At 65.4% G+C, this 15623-nt stretch overlaps 2 protein-coding genes across 7 annotated transcripts; one reads left to right on the top strand and one right to left on the bottom strand.

Moving 5' to 3' along the window:
* Positions 1–79: 79 nt before the first annotated feature.
* On the top strand, positions 80–6640 carry SRPX2 (sushi repeat containing protein X-linked 2). Of its 4 annotated transcripts, none has more exons than XM_048079402.2 (11): positions 80–651; positions 873–982; positions 2886–2972; positions 3074–3265; positions 3404–3580; positions 3933–4059; positions 4172–4293; positions 4411–4590; positions 4736–4869; positions 4941–5062; positions 5346–6640. In XM_048079402.2, exons 2-11 carry the CDS (start codon positions 913–915, stop codon positions 5524–5526), a joined length of 1392 nt encoding a protein of 463 aa, XP_047935359.1. In that variant the 5' UTR covers positions 80–651; positions 873–912; the 3' UTR covers positions 5527–6640. The 4 variants fall into 4 exon arrangements, with proteins under 4 accessions (XP_047935359.1, XP_047935368.1, XP_066861286.1 ...); XM_048079411.2 differs by having other exon boundaries at positions 744–982; XM_067005185.1 differs by lacking the exon at positions 80–651 and having other exon boundaries at positions 658–982.
* A 141-nt stretch (positions 6641–6781) lies between these two features.
* Positions 6782–15568, bottom strand: SYTL4 (synaptotagmin like 4). 3 transcript variants are annotated; one of them, XM_048079391.2, is made up of 17 exons: positions 15456–15568; positions 13875–14037; positions 13500–13715; positions 12881–12990; positions 12572–12686; positions 12276–12383; positions 11838–11967; positions 11670–11760; positions 11433–11536; positions 11216–11302; positions 10818–10996; positions 10504–10606; positions 9390–9551; positions 8589–8694; positions 7981–8080; positions 7264–7472; positions 6782–7057 (listed from the first exon to the last, which is right to left on the bottom strand). In XM_048079391.2, the coding sequence occupies exons 2-17, from the start codon at positions 13982–13984 to the stop codon at positions 6915–6917; spliced, it is 2073 nt and encodes a 690-aa protein (XP_047935348.1). In that variant the 5' UTR covers positions 13985–14037; positions 15456–15568; the 3' UTR covers positions 6782–6914. The 3 variants fall into 3 exon arrangements, with proteins under 3 accessions (XP_047935348.1, XP_066861281.1, XP_047935351.1); XM_067005180.1 differs by lacking the exon at positions 15456–15568 and adding an exon at positions 15076–15234; XM_048079394.2 differs by lacking the exon at positions 15456–15568 and adding an exon at positions 14582–14720.
* Between the last annotated feature and the right edge of the window lie 55 nt (positions 15569–15623).

Raw genomic sequence — 15623 nt, 5'->3', positions numbered from 1 at the left:
GGCCACCTCCCCCTGCCCCGCCCCACGGGGGGGGGGCCCCGCCGGAGGGGCCCCGGGGCGAGGGCAGCGCTCGCGGCGCCCCCCCCCCCCCCGTGGGGCCGCCCCCGGCCCCGCTCTCCGCACGCTGCCCGCGGAGCCCTGGCGGCAGGCGGAGCAGCGGCAATCGCAGCTCGGCACGGCCGTGTTATTAATTAGCGCGCTGGCCGGCCTGGCCGCGTAATTAGCGGCTACCTGCCTCCCCCCCCCCCCCCGTGCCCGCTGTCCCCGCACGTCGGGGCGCGGGTGCCCGGGGGCCGCAGCCCCCCGCCCGCCGGGCTGGAAGCCAGAGCCCAGCTGGAACCGCTCGCCCGCGGGACTCGCTTCAAAGGCCGGGCTTCGCGGCGAGGTTTCCTCCTCTCTGGTTGCAGCCTCGGCTCGGCCCCGCACGAGCCAGCCCTTCCCCGGTGGAAAAAATTAAAAAAAAAAAAAAAAAAAAAGGGTCCTGATTCCTGTGGTTTTGTCCTCAGCCTCCCGTCGCCGCAGCTCCCGTTGCAGGAGTCTGGCCAGGCTGGTGGAAGCTCCGCCGCTCGCTCCCGCTCGGAAAGCGGCTCCTGGCTCTGCCGCTCGCGGAGAGGCGCCTGAAAAGCTTTGGAAGCCTTGGAGAAGCAGAAGGTGCAGCGAAAAATAGGCAGTCCCGGGATCTGTTCTTTTTGACGGTCTCGTCGTCTTGGGCCTGACTCATGCCTTTTGAATGTCTGGGATAGGCAGCGGAGGGGAAAAGTGGGTTTACGCAGCAGAGGCAGCGCGGCCAAGCGGGAGCGTGAGACGGCGGTGTAGTGACAGGGCGACGGAGGGAGCCGCGTGCCGCTTCGAGCCCGTTTCCGTCTTTGCAGGGTGCCGGCAGGAGGGCTGGCCTGTCCCCCGGCCCGCTGCATGGCGCAGGAGGCGGCCCCCGTCCTGCTGGTGTTCCTCACCAGGCTGGTGTCATCCACGTGGCACGAAGGTGGGTGCCGCGGGGATCGCGGGGTGGCACCTGCACGGGTCCCCTTGCGGGGGCTTGCGGGGGGACAGCGGGCGCCGGGGCGGGTGAGGGTGGAGGTGAGGGGCCGGTGGGTGGAAGGAGAGCTGTCCTGGTACCGTGCTGCCGGGGAGAGCATCAGGGCCTGCGCCGCTGGGCCCGGGCAGGAGAGGAGAGCAGACACCGCCACGGGGCTGGGAAGCATCCAGAGATGAGCAAATAACCAGCCTCTCCATCACAACCCTGCTTGTCAGAGCTAAACTTTTCCGTTGACTCCCCGCTCCCGCCGGAGCCGTCGGCGAGCAGATGTCCGCCTGGATGGAGCGCTCAGCCCCAAGCCCACCCGCGGCTGGGCAGCCGGGCCAGGGCTCTCATCCTCCCTTCCCCTTCCCCTTCCCCTCGTGGTGCTGCCAGGGGATGCCCCTGCCAGGCTGAGACCGTCCCAGGTGAGAATGAAGATGCAGCGCCTGCCCCACGAAGGGAGCATCTGCAACGCAACAGCACGTCTGCAAGGAGGGGGCAGCCCCCCACGGCAGCGGGCAGCCCCCGGGGCGGTGGGGCAGAGCCTGCGGGCCGCGCAGGAGCCCCGCTGCACATCCCCGCTGCGGGCCCCGCCGGTGCCAGCCCTGGTGCTGGGCTCCCCGGAGGCCGCCGTATTTCTTTGGCGCCAGACGGCGTGGGAAGGGCAGCAGGATAAAAGGCTTTGTGGCAAGGAGTGGGTGACTTTACAAGTCTGTGGGAAGCCGGGGGGGGAGCCGCTCTGTAGTAGGGTTCTCGTAGGAGAGGTTTGCAATAAAAGTTTCCTCCACGTGACGGAGGGGCTGCTGCTGGCCTCAGCTTTCACACCCCCCACCCTTGCCAAGAGCGGGCGCGGGGGGAAGGGGAGATGGGTGCTGCCGGGGCTGGGTAAGCGCACACAGCACAGCGCAGCAAGGGGACAGTCCCTGCCAGCCCCAGGAGCGGGACCGAAGCGGGGGGTGCGGTGGGAAGGGCTCCCCGCAGCGATGGGGGGGCGAGGAGGGGGCAGCGCTGGCGGGGGCCAGCGGAAAAGCGGCGGAAACGTGAGCTCAGTGCTGGGGAATGCCGTGGCGGCCGACGTGCCGAGGGGCCGCAGGGAAGGGCGCCAGCTCTCTCTACGTGCAGGGCTTCCTCCCCAGCCCCCCGCGCCTCCCTGCCTGCCCCCCACCGGTCGCTTCGCCGTGGGGACGTCGGGGTTGTGCGGGCCAGGGGGTCCCCGCTGGTGCGAGGCCCTCACCGGGCCGTCCTCCCCCTGCCCCTGGGGGCCAGGGGCCAGTCTCTGCAGGGGTGGCACGGGTCCAGCAGCTCCGGCCAAGCTCCTCCAGCACCGTCCCTCCAGCAGCTTCGTCCTGCCCTGGAACGCAAGCGAGGGCTGCATCTCTGCCCGGCCCTCTGCAGCGAGGTGGTGTGCTTCTCCTCCCCTGCTCTGCTGAGACGGGCAGGAGAGAGGTTTTATTCCTTCCCCCTGGGCCAGAGCCGGTTGTACCCACGGCACAGCGGCAGGGAGAGTTCGGTAGGATCGGCTGGAGGATGGCTTCCCGGCAGTGAAAGGCCAGGGGTTTCTGCCAGCCCGTTTTAGGCCAGCACCCATTTCCTGCAGTAACCGCGTCTGCCCTTGTGGCTGTTTAGTCTGCGGGCTGGTGCCAGCGTGCACCACGTCCCTGGGGACGGGGCTCATTGTCTGCCCTGCTTAACCCTTCCTAGCGTTGCCAGACCCAGCAGGGCACTGGGACAACAGGGCAAAGTCTCACTGGAGGTGAGATTTCCCTCTGGGGACTCGAGGGACAGGTTGGGACTGGATTGTGCTGCTGCACAGGGAGGCAGCATCACCTGCGTCGCACGGCCCCCTCATCTCTCTCCTCCTCGCCAGGGTCCGGCTACTACACCGCTGAGAGCCACACCAATGAAGTGTACGTGGAAGAAGCCCCCCCTGAGCCTGCCCTGGACTACCGCCGAGGTAACGGCACCCCAGGCCTGTTCCTCAGTTCCCCGTGGGGAAACCGAGGCACAGCGCAGCCGAGTGCCTCCCTTACCTCCCTTTACCCCCCCCCCCCCCAGTGCCCCAGTGGTGCGCCACGCTGAACATCCACCGCGGAGAGGCGACCTGCTACTCGCCCCAGGGGGGCTCCTACCGCAGCAGCCTGGGGACGCGCTGCGAGCTGAGCTGCGCCCGCGGCTACCGGCTGGTGGGGCGCAGCGCCGTGCAGTGCCTGCCCAGCCGCCGCTGGTCCGGGATGGCGTACTGCCGACGTGAGTACGCCCCGCTGATCCGGCTCGCCGGCCTCCCCGTGGGCATCGCCAGCCCTGGGGCAGCCAGCCCCGGGCGCTCTGCCCGCTGGCACGGCCAGCCCAGCCGCTTCCCTCCCCTCTTTGTTCTGTCTGGCCCAGAGATCCGATGCCACGTGCTGCCGGCGGTGCTGCGGGGCTCGTACGTGTGCTCGGCTGGAGTGCAGATGGATTCCCGCTGCGACTACACCTGCCTGCCCGGCTACCAGCTGGAGGGCGACCGGAGCCGCACGTGCATGGAGGACGGGCGCTGGAGCGGGAGCGAGCCGATCTGTGTAGGTAAATTCTCACCCTGCCGTCCTCCCAGCCCGTCGGCCAGCCCGATGCTGCTGGGGCACGCACCCCCATGGGCAGGGCTGCCCGCCGTCCCCTCTGTGCCTGCAGGCGTCACCCCCAGTGCCTGACCCAGGTGCTGTTAGCCTCAGAGCTCAGGCTGGTGCAGGGCGCATCGCTCCAGGACTGGGGCCAAGCCCGGGCACTCAGTGCTGGCGTTACACCAGGCTTTGCTTGCTCCAGGTGCCCAGGCTGTGCTCAGCAGCTGTGGGGTTGCTGGGCGCCCAGTGCCCTGCTCTTGTAGCACAGCCCCGACACCCACAGGTTCCCCAAGCTTATTCCTCCTTCCTGTGGGCAGATGTCGAACCTCCCAAGATCCGCTGCCCGGACTCCCGTGAACGGATAGCAGAGCCAGGCAAGCTGACTGCCACGGTGTACTGGGACCCACCGCGCGTGAAGGACTCCGCCGACGGTGTCATCAAGAGGTGAGCACGGAGGCACTGCTGGCATCTCCAGCCAAGGCTGGGGGCTGCACTGGGTGACATCTGAACGTCCCTCCTGGGGCCCTGACCGAGAAACCCATCCTGCTGGCTGCAGGGTGATGCTGCGGGGCCCAGAACCTGGCTCAGAGTTCCCTGAAGGAGAGCATGTGATCCGCTACACCACCTACGACCAGGCGTACAACCGAGCCAGCTGCAAGTTCAGGATCCGTGTCCAAGGTGAAGAGGGCTCCCTTGGGCTGCAGGCTCTCTCCTCCTGGCCCTGCACCCCGGGGCCGTGTCCTACACCCCTAGCCTGCTCGGCCACCTGATCTCACCTGGCCTCCTCCTTCGCAGTGAGACGCTGCCCTGTGCTGAAGCCTCCGCAGCACGGCTACCTGTCCTGCACTTCTGACGGCAACAACTACGGCGCCACGTGCGAGTACCTGTGCGACGGGGGCTACGAGCGCCAGGGCACCTCCCTGCGGGTCTGCCAGTCCACCCAGCAATGGACAGGCTCCCAGCCCCTTTGTGCACGTAAGTGGCGAGGGGCAGGCGAGGACCCGCTTGCAGAGATGCCCAGCGCTCAGGGGCAACGCTGCCCAGCAGAGAGAAGGCGTGGGGAAGAGAGGGTGCAGAATGGCATTTCTCCTTGTGCTCATGCGCTCGCTTCGTGCCCCAGCCATGCAGATCAACACAGCTGTGAACTCGGCAGCCAGCCTGCTGGATCAGTTCTACGAGAAACGCCGGCTCCTTGTCATCTCAGCCCCCGACTCCGCTAACCGCTACTACAAGATGCAGATCTCCATGCTGCAGGTGAGGCCTCGCGCCGCCCCCTTCTCGTGCGCCACCAGCACCCTCTCACCACCTCCCCTTCTCCTCTGCAGCAAGCCACGTGTGGGCTGGACCTGCGGCACGTCACCATCATTGAGCTGGTGGGGCAGCCCCCGCACGAAGTGGGGCGCATCCGGGAGCACCAGCTGTCCGTTGGCATCATGGAGGAGCTCAGGTACCACGGGACGGGGCAGGCTGGCTGCAGGGTACGTGGCCCTTCTGGCAGGAGCAGCTGAAGGGGTTTGTCCTGGACAGCCGGGGGCAGGTGCCTCCAGGAGAACAGGGGGATAAGGGGAGCCCGACCACCAAGCTGCCAGCAGGGACTGGCACCTCTCAGCCCTCAGGAGGTAGAAGCCACCACCCTCAGGAGGGCCTGACCATGGCTGGGTGGGATAGGAAGGCTCAGCCCCAAAGCAGGGGCCCCAGTCCTAACCACCAGCTCCCCTCTGCACCCCCAGGCAGTTCCTGCACCTCACCCGCTCCCACTTCAACATGGTGCTGCTGGACAAAGCGGGCACCGATCGTGAGCGCTACATCTTGCCCGTCAGCCCAGACGAGATCTTCGACTTCATCGACACCTACCTGCTGAGCGAGCAGGAGGCAGCCCAGCGGGCACAGGGCGGGGACCCCTGCGATTGAGGCAGCGCCGGGGAGACCCCTGCCACCCCCCTCAGAGGACGGACACCTTCCTTTCTGCTTTTCTAGTCGCCCACTGTAGAGGAGGACGGGGATGCCAAGGACTTTCAGGGGGAAGGGAGCCACTCTCAGGCTGCTCTGGCACTGAGAGGTGAGCAGGGACAAAATGGGACAGGGGCCACGTGCTAGCAGCGTGCCCACTGCGCAGCAGCCAGGAGCCCCGTCTGGCTGCAGGGCAGGGTGGCTCAGCCCCAGGCAGGACCACACCGGGAGAGGCTGGAGTGCCTCTGTTCAAACTCCAGGGCAGGAGGGGAAAGGGAACCCAGCGGGAGGACAGACTGCAGACAAGTGAGTGCCCCAAATCCTAGGAAGGCTGCCAGAGCAGAGGAGGGAGGGGAGGGAAGAACGTGCAGGGCGACGTTACAAATGCCTCTATTGCAGCAGCTTCACCCTCATCGTGGCCGTCCTCACCTCATACCCAACTTAAACTTGCTCCCTCCCTGCCTGGGCTCAGTCCTGCTGGCCAGGCACTGGTGCCAGGCTCCTGCCAGAACCATCAGAAAGCCTTTATTAGAAGCAAATGGCCCCATGCTCAGCAGACGGTAGCAGACATCCAGAGCGCAGAGTACCCCAGAGGCTCGCGATCTGCACCCCACCACTTGCTTCCCCTTCCACCCAGCACTGTGGCACCCTTCCTGGGAACTGTTTTGGCAGTAGAATATTAACTTGAAATTAATAAATTTGTATAAAAAAATATCAGTTTTGGTAGAAAGAGTATTACAGAGAGGCACGGGGAAACTTATCCTTCATACTGGGGGCAGCTGCCCCGTCCCTGCAAGCTAAGCCGTGCTGTGCTGCCCCACATCCCCACGACCCTTCCCCATGCACAGCCCCACGCTGCAGCCCCCAGCTCAGCCCCACGCACACCAGCTCGCCCTGCACGTCTTGTCCAGCATGGCCCCACAGCTAGGGCTTGAGCTGGGCTGTTCGCTACACCCTAGTGCCAGCACCTTCCTTGGGGAGGAGGGTGGAGGAGACAAAGAGGGAGCAGATTGTGAAACAGAGAGGGTGGGAGGAGGAAAAGAAGAAAAAGAAAAAAGAAACCCAACCGCTCAAAGTGGTTTCAAAGCACTGTGCCTGGGGGGAAAGAAGGGAGGGCCCACAAGGACTCCAGTTCAGCCTTAAATGTGGTCCAAAGCTTACGACAAATGCAAAAACCCTTTAAGAGAAGCTAGGCCAAGAAGATTTTCTGCCCAAGCCTGTTTAGAGAAGGTCATGTTTATTAAAATACAGGCAAAAAATAATTAAGTTTGGCACCCCTGTTTGGCCGTGCTGCAGCTCCAGCGCGGCTGTGCCAGCCCCAGGGTGAGGCCTGGTGCCTGTGCCGCTGCCTACGGCCTCAGCTTGGCCATGGTGGAACGGAGCTGGAGCGTGCCCTCCGCCCACGAGCCTGGGTACTGGCGCATCTTCTGCCACAGGTTCAGCTCCTCGCCCGTGGAGTCCATCCAGTCCACAGCCTGCCCGTTGCTCATGCCTTGGAGAAAGGAGACGGGCAGAAGTTACAGACAGCCTCCGCACAGGAGCGGCTTTCCCTGCAGCAGAGGCAGCCCCAGGCAAAAGCGCTGGTCCTACAGCTGTGAGAGGCTGCGTGGGGGCTCTCCCACCACGACAGCAGCCTTCCTTGCCCCCACACCTCTCTGCAGATTGCAGCTCCTCCCCGGCAGCCCCGGAGCTCCTCACCATTGCCCACACCCAGGCGGACGCCTCCAAGGAAGTCGTTGCTGGACAGAGGCTCCCGGTCCCAGACAGTCAGCTCCAGGCAGATGTGCTGCAGGTCCTCGGGGTTGATGCCGTTGTAGACAAAGGTGTGGTTGTAGTGAGGGTTCAGGGTCTTCTTTACCACAGGCGTCTTCCTCTTGGAGGCCTTGTTTTTATGTGGCAGGAGGTAGCTGGGGGAAGCAGCCCCGGCGGAGTTAGCAACACACATGCAGCCACCTCCACAGGTAGCCCAAGTCACAGCTGCCTGGCTGCTTGGTGACCTCCGGGAAGGCAATCTGATGGCAGCTTTTGGAGGAGCCAGGCCTGGCACATGGCCCTGCTAGCCTGGGAAAAGGGCCAAGCCTGCAGGAAGAGCACAAGCACCTCCCCAGCTCAGGGGACCCCTCTGCGCAGCCTCCAGCCATGACAAACAGGCCCCGGGCCTCACAGACCCTGAGCAGCGCTTCTCAGCTGGCCCAAACCCAGGGACGTGTTTGTTACTGAAAACTCATCTCTAGTAAGAGATGGGCAGACAGCAACTTTCATTTACAAACGCAGCCAGCACAGGGCAGTTAATGAAGAGGCACTTCCCTCCCCTGGATTTCCACACCAGCTCCAGGAAGTGTCAGGGGAGGCAGCCAGGGAGGGCAGTGCTTTCACCCATCTGCCACAGCCTCCCGATCCAGCACCCACACTCACCCCTTCACAAAGCTGTCTGATGTCCCCCCAGATTTGGCAGCTGTGAGGTTCTTGGCTTCTTTGATCCAGACCTGAAGCTCACCACCTTCCCCTGTTTTGCCTGGAAAAACAAACAAACAAACAAACAAAAAAAAAAAAACAGCAGAGCAAGATTTAACCAATTTTCACCACTGCTTCCTCCCCCCCCACACCAAAAGGTCCTGCAGAAGGGCCTTCAGCTCAGAGGCAGGTACAGATCCCAGGGTGGTAACTCCTCCTGCCTCCTCCCTTGCTGGCCCTGACTGCCAAGGCAAATAGCTCCATGTGGGACCCGACAGTCCAGCCTGGACCAGGGACCAGCACTGGTGACAGTGGTCCAGTCTCAGGAAAGCACTGGAGCTGCTCAGCCAGCCTGAGGGCAGCCAGGTCTGCGGTGACCCGGAGCAGCCAGCAGCTCACAGGCATTTCAGACACCTCAGGTTGCACAACCCAACAAATCCACCCAGCTTGCTTGGTCACAAGCAGTTCCCACAGGAGTGCAAGGTATCTAGAGATGGGAATTTCCAGCACGTTGTAGAGGGCAGTGAATGGCCCCCATTACACGAAGATGGCGGAGCTCCAGCACTCACCCTTTCTGCCACTCCCAGCCCCGGGGTGCTTGGAAGATGGGATGTACTTCATGGAGACAACCAGCTCGCCCTTGTACTGGTGGAGGCCAGCAGCATCTGCCCCGGTCTGCAAAGAGGCAATGACCGGGTTACCACAGCACTGTGAAGAAGCCAAAGCGGACACAGCAACAGCCTGGTCTGCGCACAGCAGCTACCAGCTCTTGGCCAAAAGGGCTGGTTTCTTCTGGAGATGGCTAAGCTGGCACAAATGCCTGCAGGCCCTCTCCAGCAGTCACCAGCTCAGGCTCAGAGACCAGCTCCTTTGGGATTACTCTGCCTTAACCGCATCCCTTAGGAAACCCCGTTTAGCTCAGCAGCCACAAGCCGCTTGAGCCCCAGCGATGCAAAGGGCTGAGTCTGCATCGGGAGCTCATCAAGAGATCCAGGCTCCTGAATAAGTCCAACAGCAAAAGCATCTGCTGTTGCCATCCAGCTGCACAACATCCTCTCACTGCGCTGTTCTGCAGCCCACAACAGGATGCCGAGCCCGATTTCCCCCATTTGTTTCCCTGAAGTTGGCTCCCATTCTTCCTTACTGGGGCAGGGAGACAGGAAGAGCTGCAGTCTTGGAGCAATCAAGCAAGCAGAATGAAAATACCTGACTGGGCAGAGACATCTGACTGCGTTACATGGGATATACTGAGGAAAAGTGAAGCCAGGCTTAAGCCTAGAGCTGCCTTTTTCACTCTGACAGTGCTGCTATCAGTAGACCTGCATCCCTCTGGGGCCATCACGACGACGCACGAGGGCTGCGGCAGGTACCTTGCCGTGCAGGGGCAGAAACTCCTCCAGGTGCCTGTCGAAGTTCCAGGAGTCCATGGGGATCTCCACCTCCCCCAGGAATGTGTTCCGGCCAAAGCGATCATGGTGCCAGACCGAGAACTGCAGCGTCCTTGCCAGCAGGAGGGACTTGTTAATCTCGTACTGGGAAGAGAGGCAGGCAAAGAGACAGGTGAGCCGGCGGCAGCCCCCAGACTGTGCTGAGCTCCCCCAGAACAGAGGGGGGGAAAGCCCGCTGAAGGCCCCAGGCGCAGGGCAGCAGTGCCAGCGTGCAGGTGGGCTGACCTCGGAGCACATCCAGGGCTCGTGGCACCCGGCCACCCCACTCCTTCCCACCGCAGGGGAAGCCCTGCCAGCCCACCGAGCCTCAGGTGGTCAGAGCACAAGACCTCAGCAAACCTGGGGCTGCGGCGAGCTGAGCCACAAGCGCCTGGAAACCAAGCCATGCTTTCCAGCTCCCACTTCCCTCCTGTCGGGACGCACCACCTCCTTCCAGCAGGGGACGGAGACCAGCCCTTCCCACCACCCTGTGCCAGCCGCGGTGGGGACCGGGAGCGTAAAGGGCAGCGCTGAGTGCTTCTGCTGCTGGGGCCAGAACTGCCTTATCTCTGCCTCTGCAGCCGTGCTGCCCTCCGGCTTGCGCAGCCAGGCCGCCGTGCCCTGGGGGTAAGGAGCCTTCTCCAAGGGAAAGCCACGTCCATGGATAAGCACCCCCTGCCCTGGGGGACGACACAGCAGCCAGGAACGCTGGCTGTGAAGGACACACACACTCACATCTTCACACGTGCCTCCACAGCACCCAAGGACGAGACACCACAGTGATATTACAGCAGTGACCCAGCCTGGAAATGTGTTTTTTTTTTTCCCAGCTTTCAGAGCACAACGTCTGCATGTAGCACACCCCCCACCAAGCCTCCACGTCAGGGTTTGGAGCCCACTCCCTCAGGGCTCCCGTTTTGCCAGGGAGGGGAAAGCAGAACCACGGCAGGGGAGAACCCCTTGTTGCGGTGCTGTTCAAGCAGCATCCCCAGGGGCTGAGCGCCTGCCTGGCCCCCAGCGGAGGGGAGCTGGCTGCCCCCAGCCCATCCCCGCTCACCTTCAGCAGCTCATTGTACAGGGGGTTCACGGTGTTGCGTTTGATGGTCGTCTTGCGCTTCCCTTGCCGGGATTTGTCAGGCAGGAGGTAGGTCTTCACGTACCTGTGGGGAGAAGCGGGTGGAGTTCATCACCCCCGAGCCCCCGAGGACAGCCCAGGCCTCCCACCTCACCAAGAACCCCCCGCTTACAGCTCCCACCTCCCGCGGGCACCCCACGCCCCGCTGAGCACCACCAGCAGAGCCGCTGGTCCGCGCAGCGCCACCAGCCCGTCCCTCCCCAGCTCGCCGCCACCATTTCCCCCCCAGCACTCACGGGTTGGAGCGCTTCTTCGCCTCGTCCCCGTAGGCCAGCTGGCGACACTCCTTGACGTGGATGAACAAGGTCTGTGTTTTCAGCTCGTAGCTCAGGGAGAAGGAGATGCCCCCGGTGACCGTGATGTTCCCGAAGTCGCCGGCCTCGCTGTAGATGCTGACCATGCTCCCCAGCGTGCTCTGGAAGGCACGGCTGGCCTGAGCCGGGCAGCCTCACCATCCCGTTTGCCCTCAGCAAGGCTGTTCTTGGTAGCTCTGCCACACAGCCCCTCTCCTAGCCCAAGACCAGCCCTTCCTGGCTGCGGACGGTCACTAAGTGCCCCACTAACACGCAGGCTCCCTGGGAAACAGCTGGGAGCTCCTCCATTTTATAGAGCGCAGCCAAGCCGCGGGACTCACCGAGGAGGTGCCGCTGCGCATGCTGCCCCGGGCCACCCTCTGGCGATGGATCTCCACCAGGTTATCGATGTCCTCCTCCTCCTCATCCTGCAAGGAGAGAGAGAGACCGTCTGCGTGGGGAGCGGCGGGGAGGCACGGGCACGCGAGCGGTGCAGCCAGCTCCACCCCACAGCCAGCTTCACTCCCCAGCCAGCACCAGCACCGCCGAGGGTCTCACCAGCTCCGTGGTGAGGCCGGGGACCGACTTGCTCCTGTCTCCCAGGGTGCTGCCCTCACCCACGAGGTCTTCTGGGCGCAGGTCGATCACCGACTTGGTGTAGTCTGCACGGGAGATGGGGAGGCAAGACAAGGAGGCTGCAGGATTAGCAGAGTCCTGCGGCTCCGTCACCGCGAGGAGCTGCCCAGGCCTCCTGCACCCGCGCCAAAGCCTCCCCGGGCTCCACACGGCTCTCACCCGCCGGCCTCACCACCCTCCGGGGGTTCTTCTTGAATAAGGCTTCATGCTCAGCCGCCAACACGCTACTTCGGCTTCCCACGGGAGCCTCCTAGGAGGGAGAAGCCCAGTGCAGAGCAGGGCAGAGGGGGCGCCGCAGGGCTCCCAGCCCTGAGCCCCGGCACTCACCCGACCGTTGGAGGCAGAGAGCACGCTTCTGGAGGGGAGAGGGAGAGTCAGGCTGGCCACCGCGGGTCCTGCTGGTGCAGCAACCTGTTTTCCCTCTTTGACAGCGGCAGCTTTCTCCAGAGAGTTTCTCCTGCAGAGGACACAGAAAAGGTCTGTCTCGGGCCGGCACGTCAGCCAAAAGAAGCACGGCCAGGAAACCAAGTTTTGGCTGGGAACTGCTCTCGCCACAAGCTCCGAAGAGCTGCATGAACAAGCCTGGAACAGCGCAGGGAGCAGAGGACCTGTCTGCCCAGTGCGAGGTTTCGGGCTGGCAAGAAGAGCCAGCATCTCCCTCCCCAGGCCGAGGCAGCGAGCAGACAAAGGCAGCCTTCAGATGAAGGTCCTCGTTCTCTGCCAGGCCAGCACTGCTACAGACAACCTGTCCCAGCCTGCCCTCACCTGCCCCCAGCGGCACCAGGACCAGGTCTGTAGCCATCCAGGCTCATGTTTTCCATGGACTCTGTGTCACTCTTGCCATCGCGAGGGTCTGAGGCATCAGGAAACAAACTGCAGACAAACGAAACCACAGGCACATCCCGTTTGGCGAGGAAGCTGGTCTGAGAGAGACCTTCTGCGCCGTGACCAGAGCAGGGTGGCAGCTTCTCTCTCGTCCCCACAGCTGTCCCCCCTGCACCCGGATGGGCTATCGGTGACCCCTCCCCAAACACAGGGTCCTCAGAACAGCTCCTCCTCACCTGTGTGCCTTCCGGGGCTCCTGGGGGCTCTTCTGCCGGGATGCAGAGATGTTCTTGGGATCGCCAAGCTGTGCTTTCTGGAGGAGGGTTTGTCCCACGGTCTCCCTCTTGCTGGCTGAAAGCAGAGAGGACTCAGGAGGGGCTCGCTCCCCAGCACAGAAGCCCACAGCCTCGAAGAGAGGGCCTTCCTGGCCTACCCCGAGCTGGGCACAGGCCAAGGAGAGCTGGAGCGTCCTGGAGGGACAGGCTGGGGAAGAAGGCATCGCTCCGACACCTGGTGGCACAGCACCGCCTCACCGGTGGCCCTACCTGCAGACTTGTGCCGCAGAGACAGCCGCACAATGTCACTGCCCAGCCTGTTGGCGAAGCGGTTGACCCTCTGGTCGTAGAACCAGTCCCCTGTTGTCTTCTTCAGCTCCCTGCAGGGCAGAGGGGCAGTGAGGGGCCGTTCCCTCCGTCCCACCGCACCCTTCAAATGCCCACGGTGCTGGGAACCAGCCAAGAGGAGCACACCCAGCGGGAGGCTGAGCAGAGACCGTGCCCATGATGGGCCAGCTGCACCATCAGAAAACACGGAGTGAGAGGGGGGTCCCGTATGGCAGGTGAGGCAAGGGAGAGAGAGAAAACTGGGCTGCCTGAAACACAGGCTGGAGTCACATAAAGGGGGGAAAGGAGCAGGGTAGGCGCAAAGGAGACCCAAGAGCAGGGCACAGCCCAGTTCTCGATTGCCCAACCACGGTTGCCCACCTTGAGCAGCCTGGGGAAGCTACAACACAGACAGCTGCCCTGTGGTGGAGAAGACCAGGCTGAGAGCCCAGGGCTGGACTAGAGAGGGTGGCCAAGGGGCATCAAGTTGGGGCGACCAGGCAGAGGAAGGGAACAGAGCAGCATGCAGAAGGTCCATGCCGATCGGTCCCCGGGTACTCACGCCTCCTTGGTGCAGACTTTGCAGCGCCAGGAGCTGTTGGGGCCATAGGAACGGCAGTCCCGGCACACCAAGTGGTTGCAGCCCCGGCAGGTGTTGGCCTTGGGGCTGATGCGGCCCAGGCTCTGCTGGCAGCGGGCACACGTCCGCTCGCTGTAGCGCTGGCTGCTCCGCTTGGCCCCCTTGCGCCGGATCTCCAGCAGCTCATTCTTCAGGCGCCTGCTCCGACCCAAAGACCAGGAGAGTCAGAACCGCAGGCAGACCCCGAGACCGGCACAAAGCTCCCAGCCAGCCCCACCGCGCCAGTCCTCGCCCCTCCAGCCACCCCCCGCGTGAACCAGGGGAGACAGCACCCCGCCTGCCCAGGCATATCCGCACCTGATTCTCCTCTCCTCTGCTTTACGGAGCTCCTCATCGCGCTGCAGGACCTGCAGGATCAACTCCTTCTCGGCATCCGACAGGAAGGACAGGTCCACGGCCTCCGACATCACCCGGCCCAGAAATCGCTCGCCCTTGCCAGAAGGAGCTGGATGCGTCTGTGCTGGGAGCAAGCAAAGCGCACCACGGGGTCACACCCCAACCCCACGTGGCACGGGCAGGACTCGCTGCCGTCCCGGGGTTGGAGGCCATCCCCAGCCCCGACCCTCGCACCGTGGGGTCCCCAAGCCAGCTGACACCTCCAGCCCACGTCACCCTGCTGCTTGACCACGCAGCCTTCCCCGGGCACGGCTCTCGGGTCTGCCTCCAGCTCGCCCCCCATCAGCTCAGCCGGCCCCCCGTGATCACCACCCGCACCCAGCGCCCCGCCACAGGGCTGGGGAGGACGGAGCGCGGCGGCCGTGACCCGCACCCCACGCGCAAGCGGAGCAGCGGCGTGAAAAGCAACGAGCAGAGCAGCCGGGGCGGGGGAGCGCGGGGACGGGAGCCGCAGCGGAGGGACCCCTCCCGGAGCCCGGCACCCCGACCCCGAGGCCGGGCGAGCCCCGGGCGGGCAGCGCAGCTCAGCGCAGAGCCCGGGCGCGGTTCGCAGCCCGTCTGCAGGGCCGGGCCGGGCCGGGCCGTGCCGCCCGCTGCTCCCAGCTCACCGCCCAGCGCCGCCGGCCCCCGCTCGCAGGGCAGAACGAGTTCCGCGGGTCTGCGGCGCGGAGCCGGCACGGCGGGGCCCCGGGACGGCCGGCGGGGCACGGGGGCGGCCGGCGGGGCACGGGGGCGGCCGGCGGGGCCCCTCGCTGCGGGAAGTCCCCGCTCCAGCCGCGGCCGGGGGGGGGCTTCCTGTGCCCGGCGCCGCCCGGGCCGGGAGGCAGCGCAGGGGTTGGGGGGGGGGGGGGGGGGGGGGTGATCCCGCGGCCCGGACCCCCGCCCCCCCAAGCCCAGGGCTTCCAGCAGGAGAGCGAAAGCCAAGCTTGAGATTCAGGGGATGGCTACAAGGGAAAGCGGGGCGGGGGGCTGCTCCCAGCGGTGTGCCGGCAGCCCCCCGGGCACGGCGCCGCCGCCCCCCGGGAAAGCCCCTACCCGTCACCCGCCCGCTCTCCCGGGCGCTGCGACCCCCCCCCTCGCCCACCCCGCGGCCCCCCGGTACCTGCGGCGGGTCCCCGCAGCAGGGGCGGCCCCAACCTCCCCAGGGGCTCGGCGCCCGCCGCACCTGCGCGGCCCCGCCCGGCCCGGCCCGGCCCGGCCCCAGGGGGCGGCCCCCGGCCGCCCGCCCCTCGCCCCGCCGGGCTTCCCCCGGCCGCGGCCGCCCGCCCGCAGCCCTCGGCCCCGGGACGCGCGGTGCGGGGGCTGCGCTCCTCCTCCGGCGGCCCCGGCCCCGGCCCCGGCCCCGGTCCCGGACGCGGCCGTGCCCGAAGCTCCGGCAGGGCTGGGCAGAGCCGCTCGCTTTGCCCCGGTGTTTGCAGGCGTGCCTGCTCGCGGCCCCGTGGGAGAGGCAGCTCCTCCCCAAGAGCACACACACACACACACCGCCATAAAGCCGCCCGGCACCGCTGCCCCGGCTGGGCTCCGGGGGAGGTGGGTGAGGACCGGGGGGGGGGGGAGCGGCTGGAAGGGGTCCCGGCCCCCCGCCTCCCCTCGTTCCGGCACGGGGCCGCACGGCAACGGCTGCTCCGGCAGGCGGCCAGCGGGGCCACC

The sequence above is a fragment of the Anser cygnoides genome, chromosome 13, assembly GCF_040182565.1.
Source record: "Anser cygnoides isolate HZ-2024a breed goose chromosome 13, Taihu_goose_T2T_genome, whole genome shotgun sequence".
NCBI lineage: Eukaryota > Metazoa > Chordata > Aves > Anseriformes > Anatidae > Anser > Anser cygnoides.
This window is presented reverse-complemented; position numbering and strand designations above follow the sequence as displayed.